This window comes from Cavia porcellus, unplaced genomic scaffold (genome assembly GCF_034190915.1).
Source record: "Cavia porcellus strain 051 isolate PalLab524CR breed Dunkin Hartley unplaced genomic scaffold, mCavPor4.1 scaffold_18, whole genome shotgun sequence".
NCBI lineage: Eukaryota > Metazoa > Chordata > Mammalia > Rodentia > Caviidae > Cavia > Cavia porcellus.
In genome coordinates, this window is record NW_026947501.1 from 70,197,344 (window position 1) to 70,209,370 (window position 12,027).

At 52.9% G+C, this 12,027-nt stretch overlaps 1 protein-coding gene across 10 annotated transcripts in view; it reads right to left on the minus strand.

The window, feature by feature from the left end:
- Jakmip1 (janus kinase and microtubule interacting protein 1) overlaps positions 1 to 12,027 on the minus strand; it is a 109,086-nt gene that overhangs the window by 60,079 nt on the left and 36,980 nt on the right. For all 10 annotated transcript variants that reach the window (XM_063230195.1, XM_063230194.1, XM_063230193.1 and 7 more), the window contains one exon: positions 576 to 840. In XM_063230195.1, coding sequence (XP_063086265.1) covers positions 576 to 704 — 129 coding nt within the window. In that variant the 5' untranslated portion in view covers positions 705 to 840. The remainder of the gene's footprint in view (positions 1 to 575; positions 841 to 12,027) is intronic.

Here is a 12,027-nt window from a genome sequence, read left to right on the forward strand (position 1 = left end):
CAGGCGCAGGCCCAAGTCCCACCTCTTTCTGTGGTGACAGATCTCAGGCTAGTGCTACTCTCAGTCCCACCTGAGGCAGAGCCACACCAACGAAGAGGACAGTGGCAGCCAAGGACACCAGATGCCAACGAGCTTTTCACTGTGTCCACTGAGGTATGCACCAGGTCTGCAGGATCAGGTCTGGGCTTCTCTCCGGGAATAGAATATACATCACACAGCCTGTGCCTTAACTGTACTCCAGTAGCAGGCCACCAGCTGGGCAGCACTGCCCTCCCTGGCTCTGGAGCTCACACCTGGCCTCTCAGGGGCAAACAGCTCATGGGACAGAGCAGGCCTGTCCTAGGTCCTCTCCACAGTGCCACGCCCTATCCAGAGCCTGGCAGGGGATGCCTACGACTCCCGTCTTACACTTCTGCAACCTGACCCAGGTGCAGTCCACTTCTGTGGACCACTAGAAAAGGGCTGCCCAGTACACCCCAGACGGGAGCACACCCTCCACACGTACCCAGGACACAACCATCCCCCTGCGACCACAGCCAAGCCTTCACGGAGAGAGACGGGGCCATGCAACCCACCTTGCTCTTCTCCTGCTGGAACTCAATCTGAATGTTGGTCAGCTTGGCCCGCAGCTCCTCGTTGGCCATCTGCACCGGGTCTGTCTCCATTTCGGGCTTCTCGCCCTTGCTCCGTCCTTTCTTAGACATGTTTCCTCTGGGGTTAGACGTCCAGGTCCTGAGGTTCACGCCCGCCCTCCGGCAGGTGCGGCCAGCAGCTCTGCCGTGCTAAGCAGCTGTGCAGGGTTCAGCCTGTCCTCCACGTACACCACCATCACTTGGGATCCTGGGGGCGAGGGAAACCGAGTTAGCAGAGAGGGACGCGCTGGTATCCTTCTGTCCTGGGACACCCCAGAGCCAGCATTGGCGCCTCCAGAGGACACCCTTCTTCCCAGGTCAGAGATCTGGCGATGCCCCTAGGCTACATCACCATCGCCCAGAGGCTGTTAGGTGCTTTTCACTGTGCCCTCGTGTCCCTAAGGATGAGATAATCCCGGCTCCACAAACTGCAGGAAACGCTTGACTCCTGTTCCAGAAGGCAGCTTCCAGGCCTCACCTGAGGTGTGAAGCAGGAGGCAGGGGTACAGGGAATCTGGGTCCCACCCTGCGCTCCCCGCAGTTCTGGAGCAGGGTCTGAGTGACAAAGCAGAAGTGACTCCATCTTTGTTTTAGGACTTTGTTTTTTAGTTTGTTGTTAACCTTTGAATGAACTCAATCCTCAAAACCCTCTCCCAGTTAGCCATGAAGGGAGGGGAAAACATTTACATCAAACAACAGACATGCTGACCGCTGCCCCCATCCTGCTTAACGACCCATTTGTTTAAGAAAGACCTTATGGTACTCCTGCAAAATTCTAAGTAAAGACAGAGGTTGCTATGGTTACAAGGGATTTTTTTTTTTTTTTTGTAAATGTATAAAAATCATGGAGAACCAAGCCTTAGGGCCAGTGCCTTAGGTGACTGCTGACCACCGTTCACCAGCTAATAACGTTTGCTCATAGCCATTCTCGGCCTCCATGAGCATCTCTCGTGATTCTGCCCTATCGTGAAGGCCACTCTGCGAGAAGCATAGGTTTAGATCTCGTAAGGCAAGTGATTTTCCCCTACAAGGTAGATGAGGTCACCAAGGTGACATATAAGGAAACTGAGGCCCACACAGGCTGAGTGCCAGCCACATCACACAGCTCAAAAGAAGGAAGCTAGGAACCTGACCAATGTCCACAGCCCAAAGTGGACAGTGAGGGCTGGACCTCACCTCCAGGCCCCACAGAACCACAGCTGCTCCCCTTCCTCCCCTTCCCTCAACCCTTCTCCCTCATTCTCCTCTCCTCTTCCTCCCCCCTCCCCCACACCGGGCCTCACTGCTGTTTCCCGTGAGGCTGCAGCTCACTGACTTCCTGCCTGCTTCCTCTACTTTAGGGTCTAAGCTCTAAGCACTCGAGACCTGGGTCCACCTGGATCCAGTGTCTTTGGGCCTAACACTGCGTCCAACACGTAAGCAGCACCCAGACACCTGAGCGAGGGATAACTGAGGGCCAAGGGGACAGTCATGAGGATGCCCTCCATGCTAACTCCTCCAGCACGACCCTGTTACCTAGGACATGGCCAAAGAGCTCATTTAGACATGAGACCCTTGCAAATGGGACCTCACAAGTTCAGAGCCAATCGAGTATGCTGCCTAGAGCCACACAGCTCGGCAAGGGTGGCACCAGTCCTTGATGGCCTGGGGAAGAAATGCAATGAGAATGAGAGACAGCAGCCTTGCAGCAGCAGGGAGAAGCTGGCACGGAGCACCACAAACATGAAGCTCACAGATAAATAAAGAGGAGGAGGCTGCAGAGGCTGCTCCTGAGACTCCGACGGGCACGACTCCCGGGCTGCTGCTTCCTTGGAGCTGTGGGGCCTCAGCCTGCAGGCAGACAGGAAGTGCAGCACACGTGCTGGCAGGAGGATGCGGGGTGTCCGTGAGGGGCAGTCAGCACAACCCTCCATTCAAGGGCCCTGTGGTACTGCATAGGGAACTGAGGGCCTCCTGCAGGTGGGGCAGGCGTTCCATCCCCGAGCTGCATCCCCAACCTTTAATTTTTTGAGACCTTGCCTAAGTTGCTCAACTCTGCCTGGAAATTTTGATCCTCCTGCCTCAGCTTCCTGAGTAGCTGGGATTACAGGTGTGTACCCCACATCTAGTCAGTCACACTCCTCTTGAGCAGAGTGCAGAGCTTCCACCACCCTAGGAAGGATTAGCCAGGGTCACGGCATCACCACTGATGGATTGCAGGAAGGCACAGCCTGTCCTCGGCTAAACACGGGATCCCTTTGCTCTGATCTGCTTTCTTACAGCTTCATGCATAATTCAGTCCCGGCTCCTCTCCCCGGGCTGTTTTCTATCTGCAGTAGTTCTCGGAAACTGGCTCCCCTCTCCGACCTGAGCAGGAAGTACTCTACTCTGAAGGTGCAAGTTCGGCCCCCCACCTCCTGATTGTTATTTTTGTTTTGTTTTGTTTTTTTGTCTGTTTGTTTGTTTGTTTTTGAGACAGAGCCTCACTATGTAGTTTAGGCTGGACTTGAACTCACTGTGAGTCCAGGCTGGCCTCAAACTCACAGCGATCTTCCTGCCTCAACCTCCTGAGTGCTGGAATTACAGGCGTGCATCACGCAAGGTGCAGTTTGTCCCTTCCTGTTCCCATCCGTGGCCACTTCCAGGCACTGATCAGGGACACGGCGCAGTCTCTGACACCAACCTGGTGTTTGTCCCGATGGCACAAGGCTCAGCCCAAGGGATAGATGATGTTAATTATGTCAGCGCCCTCATGACAAACACCACAGGGGGACAGGTGAACATCAAGAGAAGGGTGACATGCAAGGCCAGACATCACTCATGAGCTCGATTTTTTCATCACACATTTGTGCATTCTTTTTACTAAGTCACAACTATTCCCAGAGCCCCAGCTCTGTGCCAGGCCCTGTCCTCTGGGGGCACAAAAGGTTAATGACAGTCCTTAGGTGACACTAATTTGCTTCTTTATCCTCTTCCAGATATACCTAATTATAAATTTTTATTACTGCTTTTGAAAGAAAACAATGTACTTTGTTTTGTCCTTACAGGAAGGCATGCAAATTTCAGAAAAGCACCTGCATTTAAGTGGGAAGGGTACACGGCAGAGCTGGAAGGAACAACCAGAGTGACCCGTGTCAAGGCTGCCAGGCCCAGTGCTGTCACCCTGGGAGACCAGCACTCTGACTCCTCTCTCTGTGTCCAGCCCGAAGCCCACGCTCAATGTCTCCAGGGTGGATAAACCAACTGCACGAGCCACCACCAAGCCCAGCTCACAACTCCCCAGCCACCCAGTGCCCCAGAAGCCATCTGCTGCCTATTTCATACACAGGAAAATGGCGCTCGGAGAGACACAGCCAGCTTGGACTTGGACTGAAACCTCCTGGAGCCCAAACCCCAAGTCCAGCAGGATGGCTGGCTCTCGCAGGAGCTCTTACATCTTCAAATGGGCGCTCAGCACCCTGCCTGGAGGCTGGGGAATGAAGAAACAGAGGCACCCCAAGACAGTACACAGTGCCTGGTACCTCACTGCATCCCGGGCGGACTGTCCAACCCCATGACCATAAATTCCCATCTTAGCATCTGGTGAGAACAGCTCCCTCTGGGAGCAGCAATGAGGGGAGGGTACCCTGACCAGGGGGCTGCTAGAATGTGCCAAGAGCTAGCAAAGGGTGGAAAGGGCCGTCTGTTTACTGCTGTCCAGGCCCTAGGAGGCTGATCTCCTCAGTTTGCATGTGAGACAAACAGCAGCCACGACCCAAACTAAGCCAGGCACAGTGGCACACGCCTACACTCCCAGCACTGGGGAGGCTGAGGCAGGAGGATGGTCACAAGTTTGAGGCCGCCTGGGCTCCACAGTGAATTGAAGTGCAGTCTGAACTACATAGCAAGACCATCTCAGAAACAAAAAAAAGGAAGCATCTAGAATTCCAGGAAACAGCTAACCCAGAATGAATAAGTGAATGAATAAATAAATAAACAAGACCCTCCCTCTCCACTTGGGCTGGCCAACAGTAGCCCTCAAGGCAGCAAGGCGTGGACAACACAGAAAGCTCCGGAATCCTCAGGAACCAGAACAGCAGTGTCTGAGGGTGTCGCTCCCCATCACTGGCCACGCCGCTGAACAGAGCTCTGAACTGACTCTCAAGGAGGAGCTCGTGGAATCTGGCTGGCAAGCCCATTTTAGAGAGGAGGAAGCTGAGGCTCCAAGCAAGAGCCACGGTTCCGCCTGCACCCTGCCTCCTCCAGGCCTTCACCTAGCAGGGCCACACAAGGCTCTTCTTCACATGCAGTGAAGACATGCGGTGCAGACGTAGGAGCACCAGGCAAGGGGGTACAGCAGCAGGGTGGGGGAACCACGGTAAAGGAGAGGCCACAGTGGAGGGGTTGCTGTATCCTGCTCCGGGATTCAGCAAACTCATGGGGCGCTGCCTGCGTCACACCAGATGCAGGTCCCGAAAGGACTTGCACCTCACACTGCATCCTTGCCAGCCGCTCTAGGGAGGAAGCGCCGCCCCTGGCCATACTCATGGGCCTCCAGGAGATCACCCCAGAGGGCACCTGAGGTGCTGCCTGAACATGGGAGCTGAGGAGCCCCGACTACCTTCCCCAGACTCCTCTGGGGCCTGGTTCTGCCAGGGAAGAAGGGCCAGCATCCATGCAATCCCTCAGGTTGCTCAGCCTCAAGGGCCAGAGCTGGGGCTCCTGGGGAGCCAGATGGGAGTGCGGCACCCCTTTGCTGGTCTGAACCTGCAGACATGGAGGGCTCTGTGGCTCGGGGTCCCACTGTGGTCTCCTCATTCCCGGCTTATAGAGGTGGCCCTGGGATCAGTCCCAGATCTGACAGAACACTGCCCCCGGGACCCTAACACCAAAGTCACAAAGTCACATCGCTCAGTTTGAAGTAACTGGACAAGGAGGCTTCTGAGGTCCACCCAAGCACGCGTGGCAGCTGGGGCTCCCAGAGCCTGAGCAGAGCTAAAGAGAGAGGCACAGTACAACTTTAAACAAAGAAGCAGCGAATCAACTATTTTGTTCGTGAGAGCTACGAGCCCTCCGTGCCCTGGTGGGACCCCACACTCCCAAGTTTCTGAGCTTCTGAGGCTGGGGCTGCAGCACCTCAGGCCGCCCTGGCCAGGGTCTGTCTGTCCGAGACAGAGTCCTAACTCTGCCACTTACTAGCTGTGTGTGCTGGAGCAGGTGACTTGTCCTCTCTGAGCTTCAGTCCCCACTCCTCCAAAAAACGGAGAACAATAGTGGCTGTTGTAAGTTTTACCAGAGTTAATGCAAATGGCTCATCAAGAGACGGACCGGGCCCTGAACAATGCCTTCTGTATGGTCTCGATGGTTCACAAGGGTCCCGGAGCCTCCTTCTGTGTGAGCACCTCCCACCCACTCCTCCTCTTTGTTCCCTAAGGCCTCAGTCAACTGTAACTTCCCCTGTAGGATGTCGGAATCACACACACACACACACACACACACACACACACACACACACACGGCCCAGCAGGGGCCAGCCCTGTCCCCTCTCTTTGACATGCTTTTGAATGTTCACATGGGCTTCAAGATAAATATTTAAAAGGGCTGCACCATGGCTCCAAACCCACTGAAAACCACAGCCTCGCAAGGACATCAGGGACAGTGAAAATGCCCGGGCATGCTCAAAGGTTACATCACCAGTCCCCTAACAGGAGCTGAACTCCAAAGCCCCAGCACCTGCTGAGTGACCTCTCTGGGCCTGTGGGAAATAATGAAGGAGAAATGGGGTCCCAGGGCTGGGGATTTAGCTCAGTGGCTTTAAGCACTTGCCTGGTAAGTACAAGGTTGTGAATTCAATCCCCGGTACCAAAAAAAAAGAAATGGCCAGGAAATGGAGTCCCGGAGTTACCACCCACAGTGATCAGCATCTTTATCTGAAGAGTTGAGGATGCAGAGGCAAGAGAAATCATGCAAAGACCAAGGCGGAGGTTGGGACTCGGCCTCTGTGAGCCACGGAGCACCAGGAGCAGCAGAGGCCCAGGATGGTCCCCTGCACAGCCCCGGGAGGCCCAGCCCTCTGACAGTATCATCCAGGCTCCCGGCCTCCAGGACTGGGGGACACTTGTTGCATAAAAGCCACTCCAGCACCCCCAGACGCTAGCTCTGAGAAGCACGCACCTCCATCATGTAGTGAGAACAGACAGGGAATACTGGCCCTGTTGCTCTGAGAGCCTTTCCATGTATAGAGAGCAGAGCCAGACAGAAGTGGACAGACTCTGAGGACCTCCTCCAGCCACTTGCCTGGCTATCCCCTCTTGGAGGGGGTCACCTCAGGACACACATCTCTTCACACACATCTAGGGCATGCCTCATGATGGGCTCACCATAAAACCCCCAAGTAGAGCAGCTGGCTCAGGGGGCACCCACTCCGAGCTACTGGGGTGCCCTGCTAGACTCCCCCTGCCAGACTCCTACATCCAAGGCCTTCACTAGACGTGGGCGCCAAGGGCCTGCGTTGTCCACACTGGTGTGCAGGACTCTCATCTTCTGTGATCAGTATAAGGTTCTGGCCGATGGATATGGCTGGGTTCCACTCTGGGGCAGGGTAGGACCACCTACAGGGGAAGCCTTGGAGCCCACATGAGGACCATTTAGCGGGCCTTTGCCACCACTGTTTCTGGAGAGGCAGAGAAATACGTGACTTTTTAGTCTTCTCTTCCCCAGTCTTCTCCAAGACTCTGTCCACTGTGAGAATGTAGTATTTTACGTGGGAAGGGGATTCAGAAGCCCTGGAGAGGACTGTGCAGAACCGGGTTTCTCTTACTTGCTGGGATCCTCTGGGCATCAAGAAAAACATAAAGGGGGCTGGGGATTTAGCTCAGCGGCATAAGCGCCTGCCTTGCAAGTGTGTGGTCATGAGTTGAATCCCTGGCACTGATAAAAAAGAAAAAGACAAAAAAAAAAAAAAAAGAAAGAAAGAAAGAAAGAAAAACATAAAGGTGCAATTGCAATAAAGATTATTAAAGTCACCCGAAGACACATGACAGAGCATGGCCTCAGTCCAACACCTGGCAGGCAGGGGATGCTCAGAAACGGTGGCCACCTCCTCCCGCCACTTGCAGGCTCAGAAAGTGAGATTTGCTAAAGGAAAAGTGCTTGCCCAGGAGCCCAGGGCTAAGGGAGAGAGGAGTCAGGTGCACAGGACCCAGACCCTCAGCACACTGCAGCCTGAGCCTGGCCCCATGGCCAGGGGCAACACAAGGTGGCAGGGGCCACACCTCTCTACCATCACAAGAGACCACCCTGACCACCAAGCGCACCACGCGGAATGAGGTACAGCGACCGTGTCCAAAGCGAACACTGCGCCCTTCCTGCACTGCTGCTTCCCAAGCAAACACTGACTGTGCTCCTCCTGAGCCCTCCACAAACTGAGGGCAGCAGCCAGTCCCTGCCCACTGCCTGGCCTCACTGTGTCCCTTTTCCATCCTGCCGCAGAGACACTCCTACCTACACACTGGTCCCTCCCCAGCCCTCACCTGCAGAAGCCAGCAGATAGATGCTATTTCTGCACCGAACGGAGAGCTCCCCCAGTACCACCCTATTGACCGGGTGCCTACAGTGTCCTTGCTGGCCATAAGCAGCCCAGACAGAGCAGCATTAAAGGGAAACCACTCATCATTTCAGCCTTCGGGCTCTGGGAAGGTCATGGGGAAGAGGCCCAGCCATCATTTCCTCATTTTTAAAGTCAAATATAAACTGAGTTTAGCATACATCTGTAATCCCAGCCACTCAGGAGACTGAGGCAGGAGAATTGCAACTTCAAGACCAGCCTGGGTAACTTAGTGAACCCCTACCTCAAAAAATGTGAAAAGGCACTGGGTATGCACAGCGTGCACGCACAGGGCCTGGGTTCAAGGTCCAGCACACAAAACAAAAAAGATTAAAAGCCAAGTAAGTGCCATAAAAATAAACCTAGAAAAGGAAGAGAAAAGGACACTGCCCCCTTGTGCCCTATCTCACCCTGAGTGCAGGTCACATCCTGTGACTTCCTCCCGACTGTTTCCCTTCATGTCATTTTTACTTATTTAAACTCGTGCCTCTTGGTCTCTTCTAGCTTCTCACTTCTGCTTCATGTCACAAAGCAAGCACTCTGCAAGCTGCTCGGAGGGATGGTGGCGCCACTCAACCCCTTCTCTCTCCGGCAGCCCAGGGAGTACACAGGGCCTGGGAAAGCTGCAGGGGAGCCCTGCTCCCTCCACTTGTCCTGTCCTCCGCTCTCCTCTCCCTTCTCCTGTCTGTGGCACAGGCTGCTGCTGTGGGATGCGAGGGGTGGGGCCCTGCCCATCTGAGCCTGGTGGCTGGTGTCCAGTGGAGAATTAGGAGGAGGATCAGAGACACTGCTTACAAACATGAGGCAACAAATCTTCTAACTTCTATGGCCCTTAAACACCCTGACCCTATGGGCACTGCTGCTCCAACTCAGTACAGCTCCAAGGCCATCAAAGCACTGAGAGCTGTGACACCGTGAACATCCACAACCCAGATGCCAAACCAAGCCAGGCCGAATGGCCCAGCAGTGAATTCTACCAAGAATTAAAGAAGAATCAACACCGACCTCCTCCAGAAGAGGAAGGAACTCTTCCCAACTCAGCGCAAAGACATCCTGAGGAACAGAAATTGTAGGAGGATCTCTTGTGAACAAAGATGGAAAAAGCCTCCACACATCCACAGGGAACCACGTCCTGCAGTGCACAAACATGTACTCTGACTACGTGGAATGTATCCCAGAAAGGCAAAGTGGGTTTAAGGTGGAAAAATGCATCCATATCCTATTGTAGCACATGAATAGAACAAAAAGTGTAAAATCCCTGCGGTCATGTCAATCGATGCAGAAAGAGGCATGGGGCAAAATCCAATGGCTTTTCACATGAAGGCACTCAAAGAGTGAGGAATGAACAAAGGAACTTCCTAGCCCTATTCAGGGTCCGGGAGACACAGGCAGCTAATACCTTCCTGACGCTAAAAGGCAGGGTGCTTTCCTCTAAGGTTAGGAACAAGAAGAGTAAGATGCTTATTCTCTAATTCTATTCAACAGTGGACTAGAGGTTTAGCTAGGGCACCAAGGTAAGAAAAAGAAATAAAGATATCCAGTTTGGAACAGAAAATGTGAAACTATATTTCTTTTAGATAGAAAACACTAAAGAATCTACTACAATAAAATGAAACCATTAGGACTAATGAACAAGTTGAGCAATGTAGCCCTACATCAGCTTAGTCCGTTATAGCTTGTACCAGATGCCCTCCCTCCAAGCCTCCGATCTCACAGGTGGGGGCTTCTGAAGGTGGCTGATTAGGGTGTGTGAATGTGGATAAAGGGTGTGATACTGGGATTAAGGGTATGAGGGGCAACAACCAATAGGCTTGTAGCCTAGATGGAATGTAATGGGACAGAAAGAAGGCAGGCGGCGGCTGCTGCTTGCTGCATGGCACCTTCTGCCTGCCACACCATGAACGGTTTCTTCCCTGCGATGCTCCTCTGCCATTCCACCCTGCCTTGGAGTTAGCCGACTGTGGACTGAAACATCTACAAACCGAAATAGATTCTCCTTTAACTTGTGAGCCTCAGGTATCTTGTCCCAGCAACAAGAATGTAACTAAGACAGTATACGAAATCAACTATTCCTGCACACTAGCAATGAACAAGGGAAAGAGGATGCAAAATTAAGAAAACACCCAGAGAATCCAGGTGTGGTGGCACACACCTGTAATCCTGACACTCTGAGGCTGAGGCAGGAGAATGGCAAATCAGCAACCAGGCAGACGTAGCAATGGACAATGTAGCAACTCAATGACACCTTATCTCAAAATAAAAAATTTTAAAATGGGTTGGTAATGTAGCTCAGAGCAAAAGCCCTGGGTTCAATCACTAGTATCAAAAAAATAAATAAACATTTCTAAAATAGAAAACCATATGGACCAGCAATTCTGGTTTTATATATATATATATAATCTCCAAAACACAAAAGTCAGATTCTCCAAAAGATACGTACACATCTTTGGTCAAAATAGCATTAATCACAGTAGCTACCACCAAACACCAGTGACAGTGTGGCCTTAACAATGGAAAGCTGCTCTCTCACAGTTCGGGAGGCCAGAGGTCCCAGCTCCTCCTGAAGCCTCTCTCCTCAGCTTGCAGAGAGGCATCTTCCCCATGTCCTTGCACGGTCGTCCCTCTCTGGATGTCTGTGTCCTGATCTCTTCTTACAAGGCCAGTCTGGTTGAATGGGCCATAATGAGCCCATCTTGCCTGGTTACTTCTGCAAAGAGTCGCTAAGATACTGGGGGCTTCAGCATATGAACTCAGGGGACCACTCAGCCCAAAGCACAACATGAATGTCCATAGGTAGATGGGCAGCATGAGGGACAAACACACAAAGGAACATCAGCTTTAAAGAGCAAGGAGATCTGACACATGCTTGCCAGGGCAAGCCTTGGGGACTCAGTGACGTGTAAAATAAGACATTCACAAGAGGACTGATGCTAGAGAAGTCACGCTGGAGCTGGATGAAGGGGTGAAGAGCTGCTCAACAGACAAAGGTGCAGTTTTGCCAAGTGAAAAACTTCTGGAGATTGTTTGTCAACAATGTGATGAGAGCCAACACTACTGATGTGGACAGTCCAGGAGATGTTCTATGTTCTGTCTAGTTTCTAGTCTGCAGATTTAATGTTCTATGTATTTTGCCCACGGTGCAGGACCTGCTTTGACCCATAGTATTTTCTAAGCAGCCAGGTGACTGCCACTGGCAGCCTGGGCACGTGGGTCAACAGCACCTGCCCTGGCTGGCAGCACCCTCTCCACTCTGCCCTCCTGGAAGGCGCAGGCTGCTTCCTAGGGCCCTCAGCGCACTGCGGGGCTCTCCTAGGGCCCTCAACACAAGCCCCAAATCTGGCACATTTGTCCTGCAGGGCTCTCTTGACACTGACTGTGGTGCAGATGGTCGTCATTGGTTCATACGCATCACTGTCACCCTACATGGGATGCCTACAAGGACGCACATGGCATCATGATGAAAACACAGGTGCAAGACCAAGAATTGGATGTCTGCGGCTGGGTGCAAAGCTCTGGACTTCCAGCCAGGGATTTAGCTCAGTGGCATAAATGCCTGCCTGGCAAGCGCACAGTCATGAGTTTGATTCCTGGTACCAGAAAAAAAAATAGCTCTGGGCTTCTCGTGTTTGTCCTGGCCTCACAAGATCAGAAGCACTATCCCTAGTACAGGGTGCGTTAGCTCAGAAACCCTCATAACTCTTTTGGGGCGATGTCATCACCCCACCCAGCCTCCTGACAGAGGAAGAGGCATGAAGAAGCTGCCAAGGCCAGGGCCCAGACATGAGCCCTGCAGTCAGGGCTCCCTGACTGAAATCTCCACTAAGCAGGAAC